Source organism: Mustela putorius, unplaced genomic scaffold (assembly GCF_011764305.1).
Source record: "Mustela putorius furo isolate JIRA1106 unplaced genomic scaffold, ASM1176430v1.1 tig00003853_pilon_pilon_pilon, whole genome shotgun sequence".
Classification (NCBI taxonomy): Eukaryota; Metazoa; Chordata; class Mammalia; order Carnivora; family Mustelidae; genus Mustela; species Mustela putorius.
In genome coordinates this window covers 24,788,416-24,802,734 of record NW_025422005.1, presented here as the reverse complement: position 1 = coordinate 24,802,734, position 14,319 = coordinate 24,788,416, and the positions used below count along the sequence as shown (strand labels likewise).

Sequence of the window (14,319 nt, the reverse complement as noted above, 5' to 3'; positions counted from 1 at the left end):
TTAAATTCTTGATTAACTTCATTAGCTCTGTCTCACTCCCACTACAGTCAAGGAAGGGTGGTTAGAAGTCTTGTAAATTAAAATGCTCCTCGTCTGGTGAAAATACAGAAGAAATCCGTGGTACAGGCTGAGGGGCTAGGAGCAGCTCCGTTTGCTCTAAGGGCTTCAGGAAGACTTATTTTAGGAGCAGACACAGTGACTGGCCAGGCCATCTGAAACACCATCACAAGTGTTCATCCTGAACACGATTCCAGCATAACTGATGTTTGTTTTGTTTTGTTTTTACTGTTCTCTTTACTTTTTTTTTTTTTTTTTTTTTCCTGATTTTTGTTCTGTCTGCTCATGTAAAGGACATGAGAACTGGTTCTAAAATGGCCCAGGTTTTGCAGAGCTGTAGCCAACCAGGCCTCTCTCTTAAATGGGCAGGAGAGCTCAGCCTCTCTGGACACCTAGTGGCTGGTCCTGCGGGCGAAGCTGTCTTTGTAGGAGCCTCCCGGCCTCTGACTCTAGCGGTCATCATACCTTTCTTGATGCCTGGAGTCCGCACACATATTTCAAAGGGGCCAGGGAATCCAGAACTCCAGCCTGCAGGGCAACTTAATGCTCCTTACTGAAGAAATCCCCACCCTAACGAGAAGAAACGGGCCAAGGAATAGCTCTTGTTCTTTATAACTAGGTGCCCAGAAATGCCAGTGCTGTAGAAGGCGCTGGCCCGACTGCTCTCTAATCATTACAGCCTCTAGAGGTAATTTACAAACCTCAGATGGTGCCAGGTTCCCTGTTTGAGACTAAGGAAACCTGCTCAGATGGAGACCGTGGGTTCTAAACCATCCAGTATAACAGACATTAAGTACGTATCTTGTAGGGGACATGGGGTTTAGCCTCTGAGGATACAGAGGTGACAGGACATAACCCTTGTCTAAAGAAATTTGCTCGGCCTAGCAGAGGGACCCTACCCTGAAGCAGATCATCTCACAAACAGGCTGCTGGGTGGTTCTTCCTGTTTTACCCAGCCAGAGCCAGTTGCTCTGTTGCTGCCAGAGCCAATGAATGAGACCAGAATTGAGAAGCAGCCTAGAGCCTGAGACATATATAGTATAATAGCTTCCCCAGAACATACTGTCCTGTTCATCTGAATCCTCAGCCCCTTGTGGGCAGCTTCATGAAGGACTAAATTCTTCCTCCCCGCACCTCCACCACCACCGAAGCTTGGCCTGCCTTCCCTCCCAGAGCCCCTCGTGCTCCCGGCGTCCTGGCCTCCAGCGTTCAGATGCCAGTACCTAGCTGTGTGTAACGGCTTCTGAGACCTGTGGGAATCTCCAGCAGCCGCGCCAGCCTCAGGGAATTCAGAATGGAAGAATTCCGAAGACAAGTCTTTCTTTATCTTTTATCTGGCCTCAGAGCCGGCAGGACAGGTTTGTGCAAGTTTCCCTGTTAAGCTGCTTTCCCTCAAGCAGGCTGCAGAGCAGTCTGGTAGAGCAGGGAAGTAGATTAAATTAATCTCAGCATGCTGGGCTTGGCAGGGGGTGAGATTGTGTTTGGTCATTCCAGAAATAGCCCAAACTCCTTTGTTCTTAAAGCAGATGAGGGGGCCTTGGCCTCCAAGAGGACTGCGAACCTTTGTATATTCATAAAATGCCCTCCTCCTGTCCCCTGGCTTCTGTTTCTTCTGCAGCCTGCCCCACAGTTAGAATGGAGAGTGATAATTTCTAATGTTCGGGTGAAAGGATTGATTTGTTTGTTCTCCTGCTTAATAATATCCTTTTTTGAAAAACTTAGATTCCAAAATCTTGCTTCCCAGAGTTAAGCATCGACTCTGTCAACTCTGAGCTACTGAATGTATCTGTTCACTCCTGTGTTTGGCACAAGGAAAGAATCAGACCTCAAGAGTTAGGCCTGCGTCTCCCCGTCTTGCAGTGCCCCAGTGCACATAATAGACACCGCTCTGAGACAGGAGGGAAGGGGGGTGCGGGGGAGGGAGAAGAGTCAAGCCAGGATGCAGAGATCCCATAAAAGGAGACAAGATATCAGAAGCAGTTGGGTGATGAATATCCATGAAAAGCCGGAGGTGGGAGTGATCCCAGAATTCAAGGAGAATGGATTAATTCCACCGAGGTACTCTGTACTGACACAAGGGAGTCACTTATTCCCTCCTCCTGTGCTCTCAGTCAGGAATGTGACAGCGTTTAAAGGAAACAAAACCAAAATCTTACCAACACAGTCTCTTAGATCAATGCACTTGATTTTTCTGTTAGTTAAGGACCAGGTCCCGGACTTGAAAAGACATAAACAGGACACGTAGGAGATGAGGAACTTGGAGGCTTTTGTGCAAGGAATAGTTGAAGCAGCAGAGGGAGCTTGGCCCAGAGAGGAGAAGATGCGCGGTGGCCCCGAGCATTGTGCTTTCTGGCACCGAGAGCGTTTCTTGAGCATTTCCTGGTGTGCTAGCACTGCTGTGCTGGTGATTCTGTCTTGTGGTCTGCGGAGGGACCCAGCACCGTATGGGAGGTATAGTGATCGTCCTTATTTTACAGCTAGTAAAACCGAGGCTCAGAGAGAGTCTAGGACTTGCCCCTAATTCACTTGAGTGATAAAGAGGAGTCTCTTAAGCCAGGTCTAAGCCTGTGCTTTTGCCCATTATACAAATATGATTAGCCTTGTTCTGCGTGGTCTTAAGGAACAGGACCGGGATGGGTGGGCAGAAATGAACAGGAGATAGGTTTTTGGCTCCTAATAAAGAAGAACTTTTTAATTGAACGGTCCACAGAGGGAGCTACTCGAGAGGTAGTTAAGTTCCTTTGTCATTGCAGGTATTCAAACAAATGCCCAGAAATCACTCGGTGGGATTATTATAGAGAAGGTTCAAGCATTGGTAAGGGGTTGGACCAGGCTTTCCAGTCTTGTGATTCTATAATCTATAGTTCATTAGAGAAATCCGGGGATATTTTACCAGAAGGAAATAAGCACCACCTAAAAATAAAATGTGAATTTATATATTCAGTTTTGTTATTTAACATTTACTTATCATTTTAAGTAATATATGTATTTCTTTGCATAGTTAAAATATTATATTAAAGAAAATGTAACCATGAAAATGCAGTCTTAAATGTTTAACATTTAAAAGCAGGGAAATTTAACTTGATTGGTTCAGTTTGATTGACTCAGTCCTGCTAGTTATTCATGAACAGTTAAGGAAAGATTTTGTTGTTCTTGTTGCCAAACACCTTTATAGATTAGAAAGACTAATTCCAAAGAGGAAAATTTCCGTCTCTACAGTAAAGTCAAAGCTGTCAAAAATTTTTTTCCAAATTACTATGAACACCAAAAGGAATCTTTCTAACTTGCCGGTGTGACTCTGTCTCAAACAAAAACTAATTTAAAGCAATCTCATCATTGGTGTCTCTTGGCTAACTCCCCTACTGCTCAGCTCTAAGTTACCGTTGGATTACGAAAGTCTGCGGAGTGACTGCATGGATCACCATACATTCTTTCTCATCAAACAAGATTTATTCTGGTTTATCAAGCATTAGGACCCACTAGTAAGAAAACAAGCCAGTTATAACCTTTTCTAAAATTAATTTATTGTTATTTCTCCATGCTCCATATCAGACACTGAATTCCTGTTCCTTGGTGGGATATTCAGTTTTGTTCTGTTTTTCTTTTTTTTTTTTTTTTAAGGAAATGTTTTTTTGGGGAGTTTTTTTTGTATGGGTTTTTTTTTTTAAGAGTTTGTTTATTTATTTGACAGAGATCACAAGTAGGCAGAGAGGCAGGCAGAGAGAGAGGGGGGAAGCAGGCTCCCTGCTGAGCAGAGAACCTGACGTGGGGCTCCATCCCAGCACCCTGAGATCATGAACTGAGCTGAAGGCAGAGATGCTTAACCCGCTGAGCCACCCAGGCTCCCCACATTTTCAGTTTTTAACAGGAAAATAGGAGCATCGACATAAGAAGTCTTGTGCAAAAACCACTTAACTTGGGTACTGAAATCACTTTTCAAATATGTAACACACACACAGGGTTATGCTTAATATTAATAGGCTTGTTGCAATAAAGAAATGGCTTTTTCTTTCTCTTTTTTCTTTTTTAGGAAGTTCCAGGTTACAGGCAACCTCGCTCCCACAGTTGGTGGTGGTAGAGAATGGTCCTGGAAGGGGGCAGGGAGGGGGTGGCAGAAGTGAGGTAAAGTTTTGTACCTCTAAATCCTGGAGCAGCTCAGGAGAGGGGCCAGCCAAGTGGAGAAGAGGAGGTTCCCTGTGCTGAGCCCCTCAGCACACCTGGGTTTTTGGTTTTTTGGTTTGTTTGTTTATTTGAGAGAGAGAGAACACACGTGAGTTGGGGGAGGAGCAGAGGGAGAGGGAGAGTATCTCAGGGAGACTCCCTGCCCAGTGTGGAGCCCAGTCCGGGCTTGATCCCACGACCCCAAGATAATGACCTGAGCTAAAATCAAGAGTCGCGCACTCAGCCGACTGAGCCACCCACGCGCCCCTTAGCACGCTTTTTAGAGGACTCTATCGGGTCCTTCAGAGGAAGGCCAACAGGCCCACAGAGGCGTGGAGACCTCAGGAAGGGTTGTCCACAGAGGCAAGGACTCCGTGGTTGGCTGAGGACCAGATTGTGTGGAGCTGAGAACAGGACAAGGGGCCTGATCAAGAGCACAGGGCCAGCAGCAGCAGCCCCACAGCCTTTGGCGACCGTTTTGGGGGAGACGTTGAACTTGGGTTTATCGCAACGTTTGACCCCAGATAACCAGCCTCCAGAAAGCTCTGTGTTCACTTGGGGCCCGGCCCTCTTGTTCCCTTTGGATTCATCTCTGGGTTTCAGTACTTTGACATTTCACAGGATGCTTAAAATCAAAGCATTCTCCATGGACCTTCATAGATGGTGTAACATCTCCCCCCTCAAAACCCTGTCACATCCCAAGCCTCTATACCTAGTACCCCTTTTCATCCTGGTTGTAGATACCGCCTTAAATACGTTTTCACCCTTGAACTGAAGGTGACCTTGTTTGTCCAGATCGGTATCGACCAAGGTCTTAACTCCCCAAAGAGAATTCTTGTCCGTGGAACTTGGTCGTACTGTTCTTAGCACAGTTGGGAAATTAAGAAATACTGCTAGCTGACGGGCTGCCTCGCTGCAGAGCTGATTATAGTCACCCTTGCTGGCGTGTCCTTCCACCCCACCACTTTTAAATAGGTCATTGAGGGAGGGGACTGCTTGGTTTGCATTGTCGCTTGGCTCCACGAAAAAACCAGGCACGTGCTGAGTCCCCGCCCTCTTTCTGCTGCTGGTCCCGCCCCGGTTCTGACCTCCCCTGCTTGTGTTTTCCTACTCTCCCTTGTGCAGAGACAGGGCAGGGCATTGTTCATGCACTGACCGACCTCAGCAGCCCCGGCATGACCTCAGGGAACGGAAATTCTGCCTCCAGCATCACCGGCACTGCCCCCCAGAATGGTGAGAATAAACCACCACAGGCCATTGTGAAACCCCAAATCCTGACGCATGTTATCGAAGGGTTTGTGATCCAGGAGGGGGCGGAGCCTTTCCCGGTACGGACTACTTCTTTTCCCCTCTTTTTTTCTTTCTTTCTTTTTTTTTGAAGTATATTTTGGATGTGTATTAGAATATTTTTACATTTCCATGTAAAATTTCCAAAAAATGTAAAGTTTGCTCTTTCCTTGCTAATTTTCCTCCCAAAAGAATGTCAGAGCCATTTTCTTTCTAGGATCGAGTGTCTTCCTATTGTCCAGAAAGGACCAGTGATTAGTAGGAGTAATTGGCAAGGCCCCTTGGTTAGAAGGGTGTACACACAGACTCAGCTGTGTCCCTGTATTGTGTGACACCTCCCCCCGGCCTTAGTTAGAAGAGAGTTCACATTGGGTGTTTGGGGCAAGACGATAGGTTTTGGGAAATGAGACCTTGTTCAGTTTTGAATGCCAGAACCTCTGCGTGGCAAAACTGTAACCAGTTAGAGAACAAAAGTGTATAGCGTAGAATTTTCAAGATGTGTCTGAAATGAAGATAAGAGAACAAATTTGTAGCTTGAGCTGCTTTTCTGGAATCAGAGCCTTGAAAAGAGTGAATGAGGGTGAGGGGCCCTTTAGAAAGGGCACAATCAGATGTCTCCAGGGAAAGCGCAAGACCAAAGAGAAATATAAAAGAATCAAGAAAATAGCTTGTTAGAACAAAGCACCCCAAGCTGATCCCATGCAGTTTGAGTTGGTGAGGACAGGGGGCGCTGCTCTGTGGCTGGGAGGAGCCCAAAGCCAGGGGCACACTGGCCTTCATGGGACAGTCCCATCTTCATGGGACACCATCTGCCTTTTGCTCACTCTTTGGGTCCATGAGCGGTTTGACTAGTCAGTGGCAGGTGAACTGCCTTTCCAGAATGCCAGGACACAAATAGGTTCTTGTCCACTTGCCCTCTGAAGGTGGTTCAGGGCCCATGGCAGAGGAATTCTCTCAGGAACCCCTTAGCTAGACGTAACTCCCGCCCGGCCACATCCCTTCCCTCCTCAGACTGGGTCTTCCGCATGGCCTCTTAGAGCAACACCAGAACCCCCCCCCCCCACAGGGCGGCTGCGGACTGAGTAACCGCCCCCACATCACCCTAGAGAAATAGCCACCAGCCGCCTGAGCAGAGGCAGCAAAGGAAGGACCAGAAGAGTGAATAAGCCAGTCTAGGGTCCTGGAAACCTCGGAGGACATTTGCTGTGTGGCCCGGAGTCCCGTTTTCCTGCACTCCTCCGGGGCTGTCTGCCCCTCTGGCTTGGGTAGAGCAGCGATACGGTGGAGGACAGTAGGAAATCACATATGGTTGCTGAGTCTCCTGCCTCCCGCGGGGCCTCGGCTATATTCCCGCTGGTGGTGTGTGAGCCCCAGGCCCTGGCTGCCTTCTGGTCCAGTGGGAGACCTGATTGCCGCTTCCATCTCTGCCCCTTAGTCATTTGGAAGAGTAGCTATTTTCCCAACTTCCTAAGCCGCCCAGTGGTCCTGGGTTGAAGCCATTGCTACGCTTGGGATGACAATGTAGAGGCTGGCATCTGTGCCTCGCTGCTTTGTATGTGTGATTTTGATGAGGCTGGAGAACAAGGAAGCATCCCCCACCTAACCCTCACGGCCTCCGTGTCACTTTGTCCTCTAGGTGGGACGTTCGTCCCTGCTGGTGGGGAATCTCAAGAAGAAGTATGCACAGGGGTTCTTGCCTGAGAAACTTCCCCAGCAGGATCATACCACCACCACTGACTCTGAGATGGAGGAGCCCTATCTGCAGGGTAGGCATCCCCCAGCCCGAGCACCGAGGCCTCCTGCATGGCCGCACCTGACCACGGAGGAGCCAGGGCTGTGCAGGCTGGCCACACACCCTTCCTCTCTTGATGTCCATGGAGGAACGTGTCCATCTGCTAAACGTTCCTCCGGGTCGCATCACAGCCGCTATCCCTAGGAAACAGGGAAGGGGGAAGGTCGCTTCCTTTGGAGAGCTGTTTGTCCCCGGCCTCTCCTCCAGCCCCACGCCAGCCAGCCACAGGATCCCAAGAGTCACTTTTCCTGTGGGAGTGGCGTAGGCAAGAGTGTGGTCCTCTCGCTGCCTAAGGGCCCAGCTCTCAGGCAGCCCAGTGACCAGGCCAGGACGGCCCTTGCAGCCTGAGCCACTGACCGGTGGTCGCTGTGGAGGGTACAGAATTCCTGGGTTCCTGATCCAGGTCCTCAGCCCACTAGGCAGATCAAGGTATTCCAAACCCAGATGTGAGCACACCCGGAGTGTTCCCTGTGAGCCTCCCAGGGTCATAAAGAGGGCTGCTGATTCTTGACCACTGTGTTTGCCTCGGTCTCTTAGCGCTTGGGAAAAAAATCCTGTCAGGTGTCCAGGGGTCACCAGCAGACACCCCTGGGTACTTTCTAGGGTGGGGGGAACGGCCCTTCCCAAACCAGTGGCAAAAGCGGGTGGGCATTTTCCAAGCTTGTCCGCCACTGCGGGCCACCGCTACGGGGCCATGAGCAGAAAAGGCAGGCCTCATGGGGGGCTGTCCAGGGTCTCGTGGAAATTTCTTCTCTTTACACTTCCTTCAATTTCCATACTTTCCAGAATCCAAAGAGGAGGGTACTCCCCTCAAGCTCAAGTGTGAGCTCTGTGGCCGGGTGGACTTTGCCTACAAGTTCAAGCGTTCCAAGCGCTTCTGTTCCATGGCGTGTGCCAAGAGGTAAGTGGCCTTGGTCCCACGGCTCTGCCAGCCCCTCCCTCTCCTCAGGATTGCACCTCGGGGCCTACCCCCTTTGGTGACAGTCCATCTCAGGAGCACCCAGGTGTAGCTTAGCAGTGTTCTGGTCCCCTCCACCTGCCTGGAAGCTGCACTGCATCCCTAATCTGCCTGGTCCTGGCACCCAGAACTCAAGGGAGCAGGAAGGGAAGCAGGCTTTAGTGTGGCTGTCCCTCCTGGGCCCCACCCACTGAACCCGTACTCTGGTCCTGCCCTTAGCAGCTATTGCCTTGGGGGAAGCCCTCCACCAGAAGCTTCGTCCAGAGCCCCTGCTCTGGGTACAGATGTCCCGTCTATGAACTTTCATCCAGCGTAGGCCAGAGGCCCAGGTCAGGCGCAGCATCAGGTCCTCAGTGCCTGCCGCTTTCCAGGCTGTGCACCAGGGAGAGGGTGTGCCTGGTGTCATCTAGTCTTCCGAGTAACTTCGAGGCAGGGATTACCACCAGCCCCTTCACACCCACTGGGAAACTGAGGCACAAAGGGTAGATAAATGTGCCCAGCGTCATAGGGTTGGGGAGTTAGACTCATGGGACTGTAAAAGCCCCAAGTGCTCTTCGTACCAGGGTGAAGAGGCATGGATGCCAAAGCCCTGAGCCCTCAGGAGAATATCAACCTCTTGAGCCCCACACAGAGGTGCTCTGCCTCGGCCAGAATCAAGCCCCTTTCAGCCCTGTGCTGGAGGGCATTGGTGCCTCTGAATCTGTGCCTAGCTCAGGGCGGCCCTCGTGTTACTGGGCTTCGCACGCAGATGGCGCTGTTTTTACAGGTCAAAGGTGTCAGGCGAGTCTTTTGGCCCCCATTTTCCAAAGGCAATGGCTCATTTTGTGTCTCTGTGTCACATTTTGGTCATTCTCTCGTAGCATTTCAGTCTTTTTCATTATTACTATATTATGTGATCTGTGATCAGTGGTCTTTGATGTTGCTATAGTAATTATTTTGGGTGCCACAAACTACACCTACATAAAATAGTGAATTTAATCAGTAAATGTCATCTGTGTCCTGACGGCTCCACCAGCGGACTCTTCCTCGATCTCTCTCCCTCTCCTCTGGCCTCCCGGTTCCTGGAGACACAACAGGATTGAAATTCAGCCCATTAATAACCCTACGGTGACCTCTAAGTGTTGCAAGTGAAAGTGTGTTACGCCTCTCACTTTAAATCAAAAGCTAGAAATGATGAGGCTTTGTGAGGAACACTCATTGAAAGCCGAGACAGCCTGAAAGCGAGGCCTCTTGCACCAAACAGCCAAGTTGTGACTGCAAAGGAAAAGTTCTTGAAGGAAATAAAAACTGCTACTCCAGCAAACACAGCAGTGGTAAGAAAGCAAAAATAGCCTCATTGTTGATATGGAGTTTGGTCTGGATCGGTGATCCAGCTGGCCACGACGTTCCCTTAAGCCAAAGCCCAGTCCAGAGCAAGACCTAACTCTCTTCAGTTCTTTGAACGCGGAGAGAGGGGAGGAAGCTTCTGGAAGAAGAGTGAAGCCAGCAGTGGTGGATCATGAAGTTTAAGGAAAGAAGCCGTGTCCGTAGCGTGAAAGCGGAAGGGGAAGCAGCAGGGGCTGATGGAGAGGCCGCAGGGAGCCCTCCAGAACATCCGGCTCAGATCACTGATGAAGGTGGCTACGCTAAGCAACAGATTTTAGTGCAGACGAAACAGCCTTCTAGAAAGAAGATGCCATCCAGGACTTTCATAGCCAGAGAGGAGAAGTCAGTACCTGGCTTCGGAGTACAGACTGACGCTCTCTTTAGGGGCTGGCGCAGCTGGTGACTCAGGTTGAAGCCAGTGCTCATCTACTGTTCTGAAAATCCTAGGGCCCTTAAGAGTTGTGCAAAGTCTGTGCTGCCTGTGCTCTGACAGTGGAACCACGAAGCCTGGGTGACTGCACAGCCATTGTAACATGGTTTAGTAAGTATTTTATGTCCAGTGTTGAGACCTACTGCTCAGGAAAAAAAGCTTTCTTTCAGAATATTACTGCTCACTGACCGTGCACCTGGCTGCCCACGAGCTCTGGTCGAGACGCTCGATGACGGTCATGCTGCGTTCGTGCTGCTAACACGTCACCCATTGTGCAGCCCATGGATCAAGGAGTAGTTTTGACTTTCGAGTCTTTTTCAAAAAATGCATTTTGTAACGTTGCCGTAAATAGAGATTCCACTGGTGGATCTGGGCAGACTGATGTGGAAGGACGCGATGGAGGGAACCGCACAGACCTTGCCCGGGGAGCACATGGTTCTGAGTCCATTAGAAACTTTCTAGAAAGGCTTCACCATTCTAGATGCTACTAGGAACATTCAGGATGCAGGGAGAGTGCTCAAAATGCCAGCATTAGTAGGAGTTTGGGAGAAGTTGATGACTGTGAGGGGTTCAAGACTTGGGCGGGGGCGGGGCATGGAGTAGCTGTAGATGCGGTGGAAACAGCCAAAGACCTGGAATTCGAAGTGGAGCCTGAAGGTGTGACTGAATGGCTGCAGTCTCCTGATAAAACCGGAATGGATGAGCAGTTTCTTCTTAGGAATGAGTAAGACATGTGATTTCTTTTTTTAAGATTTTATTTATTTGACAGAGATCACAAGTAGGCAGAGAGAGAGAGAGGGAAGCAGGCTCCCCAAAGAGCAGAGAGCCTGACACGGGACCCAACCCCAGGACCCCGAGACCATGACCCGAGCCAAAAGCATCGGCCCAACCCACTGAGCCACCCAGGCGCCCCGACATGTGGTTTCTTAAGGAGGCGTCTCCTCCTGGTGAAGACTGTTGAAATGACAACAAAGGATTTAGAAATCAAATGAACTGAGCTGATGAAGCAGAGCTTGAGAGAATTGACTCTAGTCTTGAAAGAAGTTCTCCTGTGGGCCCAATGCTATCAAACAGCATCACAGGCTTCAGAGAAATCTTTCATTAAAAGAAGAACCCAATGAGCAGCAAACTTCATTGTTTCAGTAAATAAAAGTTTTATTTACTGAGAGGGCACGCACGTGGGTGTGCACACAAGCAGGGGAGAGGCAAAAGGAGAGGGAGAGAAACAGACTCTCCACTGAGCACGGAACTTGCTGCAGAGCTCAATCCCATGACCCTGAGATCGTGACCTGAGCTGAAATTGAGAGAGCCTAACCGACTGAGCCACCCAGGCACCCCCACTGTCGTCTTAATGAGCTGCAGTGTCACGTAAACATTACTTTTATGTGAACCGGGAAACAGTCATCTGACTGGCTTTGACCTGGAATGAAACCCGCAGTGTCTCTGAGGTGCACCTGTCCTTGCCAGCAGGACAGTTGTTTTCTGGCACAGGTCATGTTTAGTGTAGAACGTGTCAGCCATGAGTTCTTACTGTGCTCCCAAGTCCTTGTGTCCAGCACTCTACACACATTAGCTCATACACTTGTCAGACCAGGTTTGGAAAGTGAGCCGTGTCATCCCTAGCTCCAGATGAGGAAACTGAGGCTCAGAGGTCCAGTGGCTTGCCCAAAGTCACCCAGCTAGTAGTCAGTGATGGACCCGGGAACAGAGCAGGCGGACAGACTCCACTGTTGCTGGAGAGCCTGCTGCCCTCATGCTGCCGGGGACCCGCACACTCCGTGACTGTTCTGACTCCCCCATCTCCCTGATTCTGGCAGGTACAACGTGGGGTGCACCAAGCGAGTGGGGCTTTTCCACTCGGACCGAAGCAAGCTGCAGAAGGCAGGAGCCACAACCCACAACCGCCGTCGGGCCAGCAAAGCCAGCCTGCCGACACTTACAAAGGACACCAAGAAGCAGGTGAGCGGCTGGCAGGGCCCGAAGCTCCATTGTCACAAGTCCCCACCAGCTTCCCTCCCTAACAGACCAGGGATACCCACGTTCCTTTTCTGTGACTGACTTAAGTCTGCTCCGTCATGTTCTCATTTCTCACAAGCCCTTCCCAGACCCCACAATAGGCCCCTGCATTTAGACCCACGGGTGCCTGTGAGGTGATGATCTCCATCAGTGACCTTGCTCCTTCCTCACCCCTCCCCTTCCGGTTTGCCTCCGTCCTTCTGGGGCTGTGGAAATGGCCGTGGAACCTCTGCCGCCCGGTCCCGTGAAGAGACAGACTGTCCCCGTTCCCTTGGGTCTTATACGGAGTGCCAGGTGAGGAGGCAGCCCCACCCCCTTCACGCCCTGCTCCCCGCTGCCTCCTCAAATCCTGAGCACTGAGTTCTTGCAGCCTCTCCCGGGAACATGGGCGGTCCTTACAGATGCTGTAGCCCGGCTCTAAGTTGCACGGTGGGAACCCACAGTCTCATGGGACGTGTCAGAGCCTGATGGCTTTGGCTGCTTGTCATCACTTGGGTTGTAAAGCTCTTTAAGAATTTGACCAAGGCTGAGACCCAGCGCGTACGTGCACAGAAATTTCACGTGCTGTTTCATAGCACCTAACCCTGAAACCTCCAGAGTCCTGGTGTAAAACCCCACATGTAGAAGAAACAATAGGTGTAGATAGAATCAGATCAGAATGGTGCAGGGCTTGCACGGGTGCTGGGAGGGGCTCGCTCTGCATCACGCCAGAGGGGACAGCCCAGAGGACGCGTTTTGATCTAAGCATTCAGAGGTGGGTGGTCATAGACCAGGAAGGAGGGGGAGACTACCTGCCTTTGCTCGTCTTCCTGCTGCTGGTGGGTTTATTCCTCCTCCTGAAGCCAGCAATTTCTCTGCTCGCAGCCGACAGGCGCCGTGCCCCTCTCGGTCACAGCTGCACTGCAGCTGACGCACAGCCAGGAGGACTCCAGCCGATGTTCGGATAACTCAAGCTACGAGGAGCCCTTGTCGCCCATCTCAGCCAGCTCGTCCACTTCCCGCCGGCGACAAGGCCAGCGGGACCTGGAGCTCCCGGATATGCACGTGCGGGACCTGGTGGGCATGGGACACCACTTCCTGCCAAGCGAGCCCACCAAGTGGAATGTGGAAGACGTCTACGAATTCATCCGCTCCCTGCCAGGTAAGGCCCCGGGGTCCCGTGCCAGACTGGGAGAGCGACCTCCACCCGGGACAGAGGGAGAGCCCACTCTGCCACCACCAGGAAATGACTCAGTGACTCGGGTTTGGGAACAGCCCTGTAGACATGACTCAGTGAGATCCCTGCCTAGAAGAGCATATGTGCTGCTACAGGATGCAGCTGTAAAAAATACCCATGGCCGTGATGCGTGGCTGTTCCTGGCACAGCAGGGGTCTGCGTGAGCTGCAGGGGTGACCTTGTGTCCGGCCTGGCGCTCTCCTGGGACGGGGTGCCAGAGGAGTCTGGTGGGAGTATAGGGGGTCGGTCAAGGAGGACGTCCGAGTTGGGAGAGGTAAGGCAGGCAGGGCTCGGCCAGTCGGAGACACAATCCCCCGGAGAGGCTGGAGCAGAGGCTCACCAGTGTGGAAGGACACGATGGAGGGAACCACCCAGACCCTGCCAGGGGGCACACATGGTTCTGAGGCCTAGAATTTAGAAGTGAACCTTGAAAGACCTACCTCCCACGATTCACAGGTGCTTTCAGGGGATCCCAGAGCTTCTCGGCTCTTGTTTCTGCCGGTGGCACCCCACTGCTGGCCACGTCGGGTGTGGACGGCAGCGCACAACTGTTACTCAGAGACCAGAGTAGGAGCAGAGGTCGAGAGCTCTGTCTGACACAACTGGGCTCACATCCTGGCTCTGCCCCTCACTTCAGGGTGTTAGTCATCTCTTGCCACATTCCGCAATTAATCACCACACAGTTAACCGTTGTTCAGGAATGTGGGAGTGGCTTGGCTGGACATTTCTGCCACAGGGTCTCTTACAAGGTTTTGATGATGAAGATGTGGCCCAGGGCTTCCCTGGGGCTGTAGGATCCTGTTGTAAGGTGCCCCATGCCCCTGATTCTCAAGGAGGGCGTGGCTGTCCCTGGGAGGCCTCCCTTCCTCCCCATATGGGCCTTTTCAGGACACTTGTGTTTGCATGTTCTTAGGACATAGTGGGCACTTGTCCCCACAGGGGGGCGATCCAGGAGAGCATGGTGGAAGTCACTGTGGTCCTTTTGATCTAAATCAGAAACTACATGTTGTTACTGTATCACACAGTTCATGCCCACA

At 51.2% G+C, this 14,319-nt stretch overlaps 1 protein-coding gene across 5 annotated transcripts in view; it reads left to right on the top strand.

Annotated features, from left to right (window-relative positions):
* PHC2 (polyhomeotic homolog 2) overlaps positions 1-14,319 on the top strand; it is a 112,879-nt gene that overhangs the window by 95,192 nt on the left and 3,368 nt on the right. For all 5 annotated transcript variants that reach the window (XM_013046274.2, XM_004740864.3, XM_004740863.3 and 2 more), the window contains 5 exons: positions 5,344-5,546; positions 7,142-7,271; positions 8,084-8,198; positions 11,868-12,009; positions 12,931-13,207. In XM_013046274.2, coding sequence (XP_012901728.2) covers positions 5,344-5,546; positions 7,142-7,271; positions 8,084-8,198; positions 11,868-12,009; positions 12,931-13,207 — 867 coding nt within the window. The remainder of the gene's footprint in view (positions 1-5,343; positions 5,547-7,141; positions 7,272-8,083; positions 8,199-11,867; positions 12,010-12,930; positions 13,208-14,319) is intronic.